Source organism: Mytilus californianus, unplaced genomic scaffold (genome assembly GCF_021869535.1).
Source record: "Mytilus californianus isolate M0D057914Y unplaced genomic scaffold, xbMytCali1.0.p SCAF_8, whole genome shotgun sequence".
NCBI classification, from domain to species: domain Eukaryota; kingdom Metazoa; phylum Mollusca; class Bivalvia; order Mytilida; family Mytilidae; genus Mytilus; species Mytilus californianus.
In genome coordinates, this window is record NW_026262734.1 from 27,446,998 (window position 1) to 27,462,583 (window position 15,586).

At 33.2% G+C, this 15,586-nt stretch overlaps 1 protein-coding gene across 1 annotated transcript; it reads left to right on the plus strand.

Annotated features, from left to right (window-relative positions):
• The first annotated feature begins 14,142 nt into the window (after positions 1-14,142).
• LOC127711966 (uncharacterized protein PF3D7_1120600-like) lies at positions 14,143-15,225 on the plus strand. Its single transcript, XM_052218122.1, has 3 exons — positions 14,143-14,679; positions 14,813-14,944; positions 15,127-15,225. The coding sequence occupies exons 1-3, from the start codon at positions 14,143-14,145 to the stop codon at positions 15,223-15,225; spliced, it is 768 nt and encodes a 255-aa protein (XP_052074082.1).
• Positions 15,226-15,586: the final 361 nt, after the last annotated feature.

Below are 15,586 nucleotides of genomic sequence, written 5' to 3' on the forward strand. Positions count from 1 at the left end.
ATCATTTTTTAGGGTATGGAATAGGTGTGCATATATTTCGTGTTTAAAATGAATTGCTGAATCAAATCGAACTCTTTACATCTTCATAACAATTACCATAAATCATTGAGAACTAGAACTCAGCAAAGATACCAATGTTATAATTCAGTACGCCAAACGCGCATTTTGCCTACATAAGACTGGAATGAAAACAGCTTGGAAGCCAAATTAATTACGAATTTGAAAAGCATTAAAAGCCAAAAATTCCCCTCAAAAGTGTGCCAAATATTACAAAGGACAACAGTTAGCTTATATTACAAAAAATAATACATGTAGTCAAGGACGTATAACTAATATACGTCCTTGATGTAGTTAAATATAGGAAATAACAAATATATTCAACATTAACATACAAACAGTTTACAGACCATTCACTAGAGCCTAAATATACTAGAAGCAAGGGAATGACAAGGTTAAAAGAGCTTGCTTTACCATCCCTACACTTTCGATTTTTTTTAATTCAATGACACCTAAATGTGTTTAATCTTTTACAGAACGTTATAGTATAATTACGAGTTACTCCTTTAAGAAAACCTTACATCGCCAAAGTAGTCCGTCTATCATAATTTATGTAAAACATTAATGGTGTTTGTAAATGAAAATATGAATTTAAAAGTTTTGAAAGTTATGAGTTTCCAAATTTCTTGAGACTGAATATACCGCTTTTGAATGGGGTTTATGTTGCCCAATCTTTGCTTTATTTTCAATGTATTGTAGACTTTTATTTGTATTTTCGTTTTGCCATGGTGTTGTTTTTCTTCGACTTACTGGGTTTAGCGCTCCCCTTGTATTTTCCCTCCTGGTCGACGGTTATAATTGGAATGTAATAGATACAACGGCACCCTCTTGATGCAATACGACTGATGAAATAAGAATTAAGGAACAGATGATACAAATATACAAAAACTTTATTCGCTTGTTTACTTTATTCATGATATTGCATGGGTGAGGCATGCATAGTCGGCGAAGCTTATCCTGTCGACGCACTCGGTATCGCTCCTTTTGGAGTTCATGCGTTTCCCTCAGTGTGTGTTTTTTACCTTGATTTGTCTCTGACTTCTTTATCAATTTACTAGATATTAACATCGGCAAACTACTGTCGCCTTAATGTACTACAAAATAAAAGACAGCTTATTGTGAGACTATACTGAAGTCCTGCTTATGGAATCATATTTCCTAATTATCATTTATATACTTTTAACTATAAATGTTTAGTGATATGTAGACGAGGGTTTGTTTATATTGAAAGAAATCTCATATTTAAACAGGCCAGTCACATATAATATTCGCTTGTCCTGAAGAAACATGAAATATTTGCCACTGGACGTTAAGCAACCACTATAGCAATTAATATATTATTCGCAAGAATCCACATGAGTCGAATTCCATATTGATAGATATTCAATATAAAGTTACGAGTGAACATGAAATTGATGGAAAGACTTTCTCATTTCACGTTATTAAAGTAAATGCACGCTTTTATATTAATATTTATTTACGTTTATGGTTTTCGCTAACTTAACGGTAGATAGTAAGATTTTTCAATATTTAATAATATAAAGTACTAGTCACTTGATCCAACCCTTTGATGGATAAAGTAATCGTTTGGTAGAAGATCAAAGTATGTAGTGTTACACATTAACACCTCGGGCCACAACCTCACTAATTTTTGAACAGTCAGGTCAGATGAAGTGTAATCTTATCACAGCTTTTAAATGGGCATATTCTTCTCAACTTGGGTGTTATTTTTGACGCCATATTTTGACAGAAGAGTGCCCGGAAGTAAGGACTAATTTTAATTACCATAAATTGATGGAACGTTAAATCGTTGTATGAGGGCTTTTTTTTTCTGTCTGTGCATATGACTATAATTTATTATTATACCTACATCACACGGGTCTTTTCGACGCCTGTCTAAATGCTTAAATGAAAACATTCAATATCAATTCACAATCCAATGATTTTTTACTTTAGTTTGTATATAAACATAGACAAAGTCTGAGACAGGGCATGTGACAGGATGGTTTAAACAATAATACGATTTACAACCATGTACAACGTATAAATAATTTAGAAATACAAGGGTTAAGCAGATGAAACAGGCTAGCAATGACAATTTTACCTGAATTTAAAAAATTTAAGATTTTCCTCAATGAAAATTTGTTTCACATTCACATCAACATTTTACCGTATACTGCGTGTTCATGAGTCATATGATATGAACCTGACATGAATAATGACAAGGAGGCTAACGTGATTGCATTTTGATGAACCAACAATAGGAATGGCAATTTCAAAAGTTTGGTTGTAGATTAATTCATAACAAGCAATACACTTGCTTTTTGTGTGTTTTTTTCTGTGCATGTACTGATTATCTGTCACGGATGGATACCCCATGTCCTTTCTTTTCTATTACAGTCAAAAGTTTGGGTTTAGATTCATATATAAGAATCATATAAGAAGAGTTTGTACAGCTTTCCTCGAGTAGTCTTCAATATGGACGGTCATCGTCAAGAGTTTTGAAAAGTTTTGCAAAGAATACGGTAAATTAATAACAGCATAAAGGCATAAAAGGATAGAAAACATATAGCTGTGTTCCCCAATCGAGTCAAGTTTTTGATAAATCCTCTCATATATACATTGCCAAATTTGAAACGCATGTTTCCCCCCATTATTCTCTATTCTATAAACCCCATTCAGACCATCATCTATTGTGACTACCATGTACGGCTAATACTAATCTGCATCTCATTGGCATGGATCGAATCGAATTTTGAAATCAATCGGACCTAGTTTATCCATTTGCCATTTATGTTGTATCGCTTAACCAAGTTGGTCCAATGATTGAGGTGGAGTTGGCGTAGACGGATGCGTCTATCTATTTCGTCCCAAAGATTTTCTATGGGGTTCAAACTTGGTGACTTAATTTGAGGGTCAAAGAAATTCATATATGTTGTTCTGAGTAAAGAAATCCACGGTTAACCTTGCTGTTTTTGATCGGGCATTGTCCTGTTGAAACATCTCCTTCTGTCGATCAATAACACTGAGCGTATTTTGAGGTAAAATAATGTCTCTATAACGTTGAGTCGTTAAATTTCCTTGGACAAACACTTTGTTTATTATGATGTAATTACGAGAAAACTATCTCGTTATTACGAGATAAAATTACAAACATATATATTATATATAGAGAGAGATATACAGATCATGATTACCCTTCCGGGGCACCTGATAAAACGCCCGTTTTTATTAGCTCAACTGACCCAAAGGGTCAAGTGATCTTTTCCCATCACATGGCGTCCGTCGTCCGTCGTCGTCCGTTAACTTTTACAAAAATCTTCTCCTCTGAAACCACTTGGCCAAATTGAACCAAACTTGGCCTTAATCATCCTTAGGGTTTCTAGTTTAAAAAAATGTATCCAAAGACCCCGCCCACCAACCAAGATAGCCATTATGGCTAAAAATCGAACATGGGGGGGGGGGGGGGGGGGGGGGGGTAAATGTAGTTTATGGTTTATATCTCTGAAACTAAAGCATTTAGAGCAAATATGACAGGGTAAAAATTTTCAGACGAATCAGACTTCCCGTTGTTGGGATGCATGCCTCTGAATTGGTAATTTTAATGATTATTTTTCAGTTTTTGGTTATTATCTTAAATATTATAATAGAAAGATATAAACTGTAGGAGCAAAAATGCTTAGCCAAGTAAGATCTACAAATAAGTCCAATGACCAAAATTGTCAATTGACCCCTTAAGGAGTTATTGCCCTTTAAAGTCATTTCTGCAATTAAGTAAATTTTTTTAATCTTTTACAAAAATCTTTCTCCTCTTAATCTACTTGGCAAAATGAATTTTTATCTCGTAATAACGAGATATTTTTCTCGTAATTACGCGATAATTATCTCGTAATTACGAGATAACTATCTCGTAATTACGAGATAAAACTATGATTATCTCGTAATTACGAGATAAAACAATAATTATCTCGTAATTACGAGATAATTATCGCGTAATCACGCGATAGTTTTGTCGTAATTACGAGATAAAAATATTTTTTGTGTGACCCTAATAGGCTTTCGTAGTTACCTGTGAAAGAGGACGAAGTCCTTTGTATTTTCTTGATATTTTTGGGTAATCAGATGTTACAAATTTGCGGAAACATGACAGCCTTCGTCAACAGGATGTTGCAAAAATACTTTTTTGGTTTAAAACAAAAAAATCCTTTTAAAATCAAGGGTAGATAATTATATGAATTGGATTGGACAATTTGTGGTTTGTTTTACTTTTCAAGAAAATATGGCCCGTTACCCCTTATTTTTATACGATATTTCGGAAGTATTCACGAAAAGCAATTTTCACATTGAACTCTAACCAATTCATTGTTCAATGATTCCTCAATAAGGTAAAATTAAGTTTCCCCGTACATACTTATCCATATAAAATAACTGTGATTTCGATAATTTCAATGTATGTTATCGAAAAACAAGGTCCGTGACCCCAGTTTTTATATTGAAATTTGAAACTACATAGACCCAAAAGTCTTTTACAGAGGTTTAAGTAAAATCTATCGTCGAACATTTATCGGACACCCAAGCTACCTTAATTAAGATTTGAGCAAGATAATCTAGAGATTTTGATGATTTATTTATGCAATTTTTTAAAAGTGTGAAATTGTTTTTTTTTAATTACACGCGATACAAGTCTACGAATAAGCGACTACCATATCGCTTACGTCAATAACAGATTACGAATGAGTGAATTCAATACCGCTTACATTGATACGTTAACGAATTTGCAAATATACCGCAAGATAATCTAGAGATTTTGATGATTTTTTTATGCAATTTTTTAAAAGTGTGAAATTGGTGTTTTTTATTACACGCGATACAAGTCTACGAATTAGCGACTACCAAATCGCTTACGTCAATAACAGATTACGAATGAGTGGATTCAATACCGCTTACATTAATACGTTAACGAATTTGCAAATATACCGCGACGCTTACGTCAATTCCAGAAGGTTGTTGGTGCATGTGTATTTTACTTAACATTATACCTTTTGGTAATTAGATATACAAATTTGCGGGAAATCGTAAATTACTTTTAGTGTTATCAGATACAAATTTGCAGGTATCATATGCTTCCTTATGATGTTTTAAGAAGAATCACGAAGAAACCGAAAACCGGAAAGAAGTTTTCCGCCATGTTATTGAAGCTTTTTTCACAATAGTGCTTCCCCACTGTAGACAAAAATCGACCTTCCTACCATTTATATTCCCAAAGGGCAGCATATAAGTCTGAAAATAAGAGATAGTTTCAATTTCACTATTTTGAAAATTACATTCATATCCAGCACCTGGCAATAGTGATAAAACTTGACTGATGCTGTGTTGAAAATTTTTTGTTTCAAATTATGATTTCCGAGACAGGAGTTTACTACTTATAATACAGATACTGAAGCTTATCTCATATTCGTCAAGTTTGAGCTGCGAAAGTTTTACGGTCGCTATCGTGACTTTATAAGAGGGTTAACCATCCACTGGGACTTATCATAGTATCGAACATGTCATGAGCAACGGGTACTATAAGTGGAGCAGGATCCGTTTACTCTTTTAAAGCTCCTTAATTACAATCTATTTGAAATGGAGTTCGTGTCGGTTTAGCACACTTGTTTTAAACAGGTACTTGTTGCTCTATCTTTAGTTTTCCAGAGCATCTCTCACCTGTTTTTAGCGGGATCGTGTTGCTCAATCTTTAGTTTTTCTATGTAAAGTTTGTTTGAGTATTTTTCGTATTTTCGTCCTTTCTTCTTTTGCCTGTGATGAAGTGTTTTTTTTGTATTTTCTTTTGTTGTATTTTGCTATCAGTTTTTTTCTTACCTACTGATATCATGTCGTTTTACTTGAGAACATTTTTTTTTTCAAATTGTTCCAAAAGATTCTAACATTCCGTGTGAAAAGTATCGATTCATTGTGTAATATACAAGGTCACATTTTCACCTTGGGTTTCTTACTTAAAACCGTCAACAGACTACAGGGAGCAATTAATAAAAAAAAAAACAGTATCTTACAAAATTATCTCCTAATCGATCTTAGTAATGATAAAATAAATACGCCTTTAAATCAGTTAGAAAATCAACCATGATTTGAACTGTGTTACCTCAAGGATTTTTGTTTTACTTTCCGTATAAAAGATATCAGAATTGATATGACTTGACTTAGACACAGTGGTGAGAAATATAAGCATGTTACAATTTTTTGACAGATGACACTTTCCTCCTTTTAACATTGGTGTGAAAACGTGCGAGGTGACATGAAAATGAAGTAACAATTTTTTATTTTCAATGTTTCATATTTAAGAAAAGGCGCCACAGTGTTCTTAAAGTATGAAAAAGATTAATTTGAACAGAAAAAAAGACTTAAATAATGAGAGGTGTTTGCACTTGGATAGCCTAAAAAAGGTCAGGTAAAACAATAGCAAACACTTATTAATAAATTTCCATCGTATGTAGCTGGCAATCATTCAGCTGAACTTTCACATAACATTGGACCCATTTACGTTGGCAAAAAATAACATTGAAATTGGCATAACTAAGAGTTAGAAGAGGTCTTAATATAGATTGTGATAACTTATGTCCAATTTCCGTGGTTAATTATTGCCATACAATATCATTACACTACGAGTAAGCTTTTCCTTTATTTCTCGTCGGTTCTTCCTGAGATATTGCACTCCTTTTTGTCGGGTAGCTGCGTTCAATCTTTGCTTTGACGCACTATCATATTTAGGGAACGACTATTTAACTTTGAGGAGGGGTGGGTAAAGGTTATTTTTTTCATACAACGCAAGCATCAAATTAATCATTTTTTTGTCGAAAATTTTTGTAATAAGTTAATATTAAATTTAGTGTCATAATGTCAAAAACTCTTAGGTAGAATTTTTTTACCCCTTCTCCCTCTTCAAAATAATTTTTCTTCACAGTTGGTAATCAGAATGTTTTTAGGACAAAAAAAACCCCTCAGAGTTTCCTATGTGTTGTTACTCATTTCTTCAATCATGAAAGGCAATTATAGTAAAGGTTTAATCTTTGATAAACTAACACGTAGTTTTTTTTTTGATGGAATAAAGAATTAATATTTACAAAGCTCTTTTTCTTGAATTTTGAATATATAAATAAAATAAGATATGTGGTATACATCAACGAGAGCAACCCAACGAGATGTAAATAAATTATCAGACTTAAAAAAAGATCTACAATCAACAATAAAATTGCAAAATGAAAATGAAATTACATGTATTTCTTTAATATCGACCCTACCCATTTTAATCTCCAGTAGTGGAGTAAACAACGCGTAATAGAACAAAAAATAAAAGAAAGCATCATAGAAAAAACACTTATAATTCTTTACTACAAAACGGTAAAAAAAACAAAATAATACAATTATGAAAAAGGTACAACGCATTAAAGAGTGCTCGTATAATTACACAAAACAAGCTAAAATATAAAAATAAAAAGATGTGGTATGATTGCCAATGAGACAACTCTTCATCAGAGACCAAATTACATATAGCAGTTAACAACTATATATATTATATAACTATATACGGCTTTCAACAATGAGCATAAGCTATAAAAGGCCCTGAAATGACAAATGTAAACCAATTCAAACGAGAAAACTAACGGCCTGATTTATGTACAACACAATGAACGAAAAATATACATGTATATGATATACAGCAACAAACGAGATCCACTGAATTGCATATGCTCCTGACTTGGGACAGGCACATACCGAATATGGCGGGGTTAAACATGTTTGAAGGTGCCAACCCTCCCCTAACTAGGGACAGTGGTGTAACAGCACAACACAAGAACAAACAATGCAAAAACAATGAACGAAAAGCAAATACGAGATACAGCAAAAAAGGACAACCATTCAATAACAGGCTCCTAACTTGGGACAGGCACACACAGAAAGTGGCGGGGTTAAACATGTTTGCTGGCGCTAAACCCTCCTCCTAACCCGGGACAGTGGTGTAACAGTACAACATTAGAACAAACTATAAAAATCAGTTGAAAAGGGCTTAACTCATCAGATCGATACAAAGCATACAGACCGGACGTGACAGGAAATTTATGCATCCCTCAAAACCAAAAAGACACAAAGTACAGATCTAAGAGTACTAGCATTGCTGACAGCTAGTTCAAAGCCAATAACAAATAATAAAAAAATCATTTGTCTAAGACTCAAAAAGTATAAAAGTACTTATTCAGTGGTTGTCATTTGTTTCTGTTTGTACTACATGTATTTGTTTTTCGTTTGTTGTATTGTACATTAATCAGGTCGCTAGTTTTCTTGTTTGAATTGTTTTGTTAATTTGGTGCCTTTTATAGCTTGGTGTGCGGTATGGGTTTTGCTCATTGTTGAAGGTCGTATTGTGACCTTTAGTTGTTAACTTCTACGTCATTTGGTCTCTGAAGGAGAGTTGTCTCATTGGCAATCATACCACATCATCTTATGTGTTGAAGAAAACACAAAAACACTAGGATTGTTTAATTAATTTAGGATTTAGACTCTTGCTTTTTATATTGACAGTTCAGTGAACTAAGTGACCAGAGGAATGCAGATGAGCGTAACCTACTGATCTAGAAAATCATGTCATTTAATAGATTTTTATTTTGGCGGCTTTGTTTCGTAGTGATTATCATACAGCAAGGTCATAAAAGTACAGAAAGACGACATTATGCAATGACCGGCGCAAATCTGTTCAGAATTAAATACAGAAAGTACATCGTCCTGTCTTTGGTTTTTGGTAGATAGTTGTCTCATTGTCAATCATACCACATTTCCTTATTCATCAGGGTCTATATCCCCAATGCGCCTCAGATTGAGGAACTCTAAAAAAGTGCGTAAACAAGAAATCTCTGTGAAGTGGTATTGGACTTCGAGAAACCGCATCACAAAAGGCTTTTCTACATGTAGGTGTGCAAAATTACGGGAAATTGACTTTGAACCAACAGAAGACCAACACGATGATAAAATGAAAAACTTAGTTAATATAAAAATAAGAAGATGTGGTATAATTGCCAAGGAGACAACTCTCTACAAGAGACCAAATGACACAGAAATTAACAGCTATAGGTCACCGTACGGATTTCAACAATGAGCAAAGCCCATACCGCACAGTAAGCTATAAAAGGCCCCGAAATGACAAATGTAAAACAATTTAAACGAGAAAACTAACGGCCTAATTTATGTACAAAATAATGAACGAAAAACAAATATGTTACACAGCAACAAACGACAACCACTGAATTACAGGCTCCTGACTTGGGACAGGCGCATACAGAATCTGGAGGGGTTAAACTCGTTTGAAGGCGCCAACTCTTCCCCTAACCTGGGACATTGGTGTAACAGTACAATATTAGAACAAACTACAAAAATCAGTTGAAAAAGGCTTAACTAATCAGATTAAACCTATGTATATGTCAACTGACGGCCTAACCATAAGGTAGCCTTAACATAATACATATATCCAATACATAAGATGAAAAAAAGGAAACAGAAAGCAAATTTGGCTAAAAAGGTTGCAAAGGTAGAAAACTGAAGATAGACCAGTACGACCCAATACAGCCCAGGTGCTCTTGAGAGGTATACAGTTTCTGTCCCAATAGTGACACCCATCGTCTTACTTCTGTTAAAATCGTATGATAAGTTATATTCAATTGTACAGGGCATATTACAACAACAGATTTATACTCATTAAACGTGACAAACTGATGTATTCTTATACTTCAATATTTCCCAATTTTCAATAAATTTGCTTTAAAAAAATCAAATCATCAAGTAAAAACGTATATTTTTTAAGGTTCGACATGATGGATATTTTGAGTTAACAAGGTCAAATAAAAAAGCCGGAGGTGTACTGGACCAGATATAAATCATTACTGGAGTCATACATATACTTGTAGCCTTGTCTTTCATGAATGACAGATCTATACTAGATAAATTCAACCCGGCGTTCACTTCAACACCTTCTCGTAACCCCAATATTTTAAACTACAAAAAGTTTATCAGATAAAACTGATATATTTGAAGATATTCGCGTTTTAATTCAAAAGCGAGACATTCAAAACTAAGATATCATCTTCGAATTGAATTAAAAAAATTATCGTTTATATCTTATAGGAGCGATTTGTATGAATTCACTTGTATCCTATAAAACGTGTGATTTGCTTTCGACGTAAGGGGGCCCACGTTAAATTATAAACAAGGGCAAAAAGTTGCGTGTCAAATCTACAATTTGGCATTTATTGTTTTCGTATTAGAACTTTTATTATTGATTGATGGCACGATATGAGATTAATATCACTGTCTTTATCCGGTCATTAAATTAGAAATTGGGATAATGTTACTCGGAAATTAAATTTAAGATCCTTAAGGTAAAAGAAAATTTAAATATTACGAATTACAGATGTTGTAAGTTGTTAAAGTGACCGCGCATTTGTCTAGCTTTCACAGATCCTTATAAGAGAAGAGGGAAATCTAATTAATCTCGGATAATCCCACTTTATTGAGACACCTCAAAGTTTTAAGGGCAATGTTTGCTTATTATTAAGTTGTTATTCTTTTTGTTGTTGTATTTACCGAATTTGGGTGCTTTGCTGTATCTCTTAATGCTTTCATTTTAGAACCCATTTAGTATGCCTATGATGTAATTTTAGTTGTCTTTCCCTTAAAGGACAGAATTTGAAACCTGAAGCTGTATTCTTTTCTCATAAAAAGCTTTTTCATTGATGTTAAGATAATTTTCAATTTAGAACGTACACATTGATAATTAAGATTATTTTATAAGTAATATGTGAACACTATAAAAAAAAATATGATTGAATTGAAGTAGTAGAATAAGTTTAATTTGAAAAAAATATAAATCATTATTTTCTTTCTCCACCGTCTTTTAATTTTGATATCGTTTCAGAGAAAATAAAAAATGAAACCATTTATACCGTTTAAATGTTTTATCTTTACAAGTAGGATCCTCTTCAACTAGCCACTGGATTCCAAAAATAATTTTCTGACATTCTTCATTACCTATATACTAGTTCTGCGCATGTATTTTATATTTCATTTTTTAACCGATTGATTTGGAACCAACGAAGTAAACATGAACTGCGTTATGCATGTATATGTATAGACTTATTATTTGTTGTTTGTGTTCCCTGTTATTTAAGTTTCAATAAGGAAGGATTCGGTCCATGAAAATGTACACGAGACAATTGCAGAGTGAAATATTGTATAAACATTCTACATTGACTAGAGGTATAGGGGAGGGTTGAGATCTCACAAAACATGTTTAACACCGCCGCATTTTAGCGACTGTTGCAAGTCAGGAACCTCTGGCCTTTCTTAGTCTTGTATGGTTTTTTTAAATTTTGGTTCATTTATATGTTTTGGAGTTTAGTGAGACGTCCATTTTCTCTGAACTAGTACACATATTTTTATTAGGGACCAGCTGAAGTCCGCTTCCGGGTGCGGGATTTTCTCGCTGTGTTGAAGACCCATTGGTGGCCTTGGGCTGTTTTCTGCTCTTTGGTCGGGTTGTTGTCTCTTTGATACATTCCCCGTTTCCATTCTCAATTTTATTTTAAGAACATTGAATGTAAAAAGGAATGATGTAGTTATTCAAGTTGTTATATATTGTACTTTATATTACTCTATTAATGTACCCTTTTCGGTTATAATCCAAATAGTTATACACAACTGACAACTGGCAATCTTTTTGGATGGCTGAATGTACGACCAGTGGCAACTATGTCATGCGTTTTTATGTATGGATGGTTTTTATTTTCTGACTCCGAGATAACCAGTCTTTTATTTTACTCCTTAATGACGCGAGCTTAAAGTGGAGAAGCTGAATATTCCAATTTTTAAGTCACTGGTTTGACATGACCAAAATCAATCCAAAAACACCCCCGCATTCGATGCGTGCACGATCCCAAGAGACCACCTTTTAGAAGAATGTATAGATTCGCCTTATTTTACCTGTTAGTAACCGCATGAATAAAAAAACCATGTTATACTTTTGTCACCTGCCTTACCATGGGATACTAATCTTCCTACATGTGGTTGATATAATGAATGTGCTCTCAATGCTCCAAGTGCGCTGTATATATGATATATGTGTATTTAGGTTTTCAAGATCTTTGCATGACCACGGTTGCTAATCAAGATGACGCATCATACTTGTTTTACTATTTAATCATAAAGCATATTTTGTAAAAAAAAAAAAAGAAAATGTTTTTAATGCATTGTGGACAAAGTATTATCATAGAAATCTAATTCTATTCCAAATCATAATTTTATTCAAAATTTTAAAATATGTAGGAAAATTGAATTGTTGAGAAATCAAGATTTCAAACTTTCAGAATTTGTCCTTTTCTATAAGACAGACTGCATTCATATCAAAACAGTTTGATTTTAGCGAGCATCAAATATTAGTTAGGAAAATGTTAAAGAGAACGCTATAATACATTTTGTACAAACTGTTGGATGTCCATGTGAATAGATGCGAACAAAGCACATATGACGAATTGGAATTAATATTGAAGCAAAAGTGAATAATCATATATCAAAATTATAAATTATTACATGCAAATTCACAAAGTTATAATAAATAACTGATGTGTTAAATCTGACGAGTATGCTCAGAGGGACGCATGTTTAAAGAATTTGTATAGTTTTATGACTAATGATAGTACATGTTTTTTTTTAATGAATTACAAGAAAAAGTCACCAGTTAATAATTTAGTATTATATTATAGTAATCTGTCTTACTTTAAAAAAGTTAAAATTGCGATATAGAAATTTAAGTAAAAAACTAACCCAGAATGTGAAAGTTGAAAAAGTCGATACCACTGCTGGTTAACTGTTAGTCCCCGAGGATATCATCAGCTCTGCAGTCGGTGTCTGCTGGTGGACTGTTCGTCCTCGAGGATATCATCAGCTCAGTAGTCAGTGTCTGCTGGTTGACTGTTAGTCCCCGAGGATATCATCAGCTCAGTAGTCGGTGTCTAAAGCAATGACTTATTTATACATCCCTGGCTTTCAAAAGTTTAGGTTCGAGCGTTCCTGATGACGCTACGGCTAATCCAGAAACGAGCGTAATTGACGAGCAATTCATATTTTTGTGTGTTTCGTGCATCAAGTACATCATTTTATTCTAATTCTTGTCAAAACTTCATAACATCATTTTTAATAGCAAACAAGGGTAAACCTTAATGCCCATCCGCTACGGCGGGGGCATAAAAACAGAAATACGAAACATAAGAATTTAATATGATGACTATAGTATTTGACTGAATTTGAAATGAAAAAAAGGAATTTTGTTTAAACATTTTCGTTTTGTGGGGAAAGATATAAATAATGAACCTTGAAGGAAAATGTTGTTGAAAATAGGAGCATTCAGATTTTACATCATGAAATAAAAATAGAGCAGTGCTGTTAGTACATCACATTTAGATTTAACAAATAAGTTAAACAATGCAAATTAATTTTAGAAGTCATTAATAGCAATAACGATTTGTTTTTTTAATTTGAATTCAAGGACTAGAGATGTTTAAATGGTTATATTTTCGGAAATTTTCAAAGTTCTTACAATAAGGTGTCACAGTCACTACACAGTTGATTAGTTTTTGGCAAATTGTTACGAAAATGGAATGAAAATGATATTTTACACCGTATTGAAATAGAAAAAAAGGGTAAAAACAAAGTCTTTTACGTCGATGCTATCAATCCTTTATTGCTGGACAAAAAATAAGTTTTTAATTTTTCCAACTACTGTTTGTTAAGCCCACTGTCGTCAGGTTTCAATTAATAGAAAGAGTATCGACAAGTAAGAAAGAACTAAACGTATGCCTATCAAACAATGAAGTATTAAACATAGCCTAAATCAAGTTACATCAAGTCATCAAATGATAATGTACAGAACATGGACCACATCAAGTCATCAAATGATAATGTACAGAACATGGACCACATCAAGTCATCAAATGATGATGTACACACATAGACCAAATCAAGTCATCAAATGATAATGTTCAGAACATGGACCAAATCAAGTCATCAAATGATAATGTACAGAACACGGACCAAATCAATTCATCAAATGATAATGTACAGAACACGGACCAAATCAAGTCATCAAATGATAATGTACAGAACATGGACCACATCAAGTCATTCATTGATAATGTACAGAACACGGACCACATCAAGTCATCAAATGATAATGTACAGAACATGGACCACATCAAGTCATCAAATGATAATGTACAGAACATGGACCACATCAAGTCATCAAATGATAATGTACAGAACACGGACCACATCAAGTCATCAAATGATAATGTACAGAACATGGACCACATCAAATCATCAAATGATAATGTACAAAACATGGACCACATCAAGTCATCAAATGATAATGTACAGAACACGGACCAAATCAAGTCATCAAATGATAATGTACAGAACATGGACCAAATCAAGTCATCAAATGATAATGTACAGAACACGGACCAAATCAAGTCATCAAATGATAAAGTACAGAACATGGACCACATCAGGTCATCAAATGATAATGTACAAAACATGGACCACATCAAGTCATCAAATGATAATGTACAAAACATGGACCACATCAAATGATAATGTACAGAACATGGACCAAATCAAGTCATCAAATGATAATGTACAGAACACGGACCAAATCAAGTCATCAAATGATAATGTACAGAACATGGACCAAATCAAGTCATCAAATGATAATGTTCAGAACATGGACCAAATCAAGTCATCAAATGATAATGTACAAAACATGGACCAAATCAAGTCATCAAATGATAATGTACAAATCATGGACCACATCAAGTTACATCAAATGATAATGTACAAAACATGGACCACATCAAGTCATTCTTTGATAATGTACAGAACACGGACCACATCAAGTCATCAAATGATAATGTACAAAACATGGACCAAATCAAGTCATCAAATGATAATGTACAAAACATGGACCAAATCAAGTTATCAAATGATAATGTACAGAACATGGACCAAATCAAGTCATCAAATGATAATGTACAAAACATGGACCAAATCAACTTACATCAAGTTATTAAATAGTGCAGTATACATTGCCAAAATCAAGTTATCGATTGATAATATACAGAACATATTCATAATCAAGTTATAAGATAGTGCAGTATAGGACATAACCAAAATCATGATCAACCTTATCAAATGTTAATGCACAGTATATAGCCCAAATCATGATCAACCTTATCAATGTTAATGCACAGTACATTGCCCAAATCATAATCAACCTTATCAAATGTTAATGCACAGTATATAGCCAAAATTATGATCAACCTTATCAAATGTTAATGCACAGTACATTGCCCAAATCATGATCAACCTTATCAAATGTTAATGCACAGTACATTGCCCAAATCATGATCAACCTTATCAAATGTTAATGCACAGT

Coding starts and splice junctions, on each gene's coding strand:
- LOC127711966 (XM_052218122.1), top strand. CDS start 14,143: ATGGACCAAATCAAGTCATCAAATGATAATGTACAGAACACGGACCAA. Junction 14,680..14,812: donor TCAGGTCATCAAATGATAAT/GTACAAAACATG, acceptor GACCAAATCAAG/TCATCAAATGATAATGTACA. Junction 14,945..15,126: donor TCAAGTCATCAAATGATAAT/GTACAAATCATG, acceptor GACCAAATCAAG/TTATCAAATGATAATGTACA.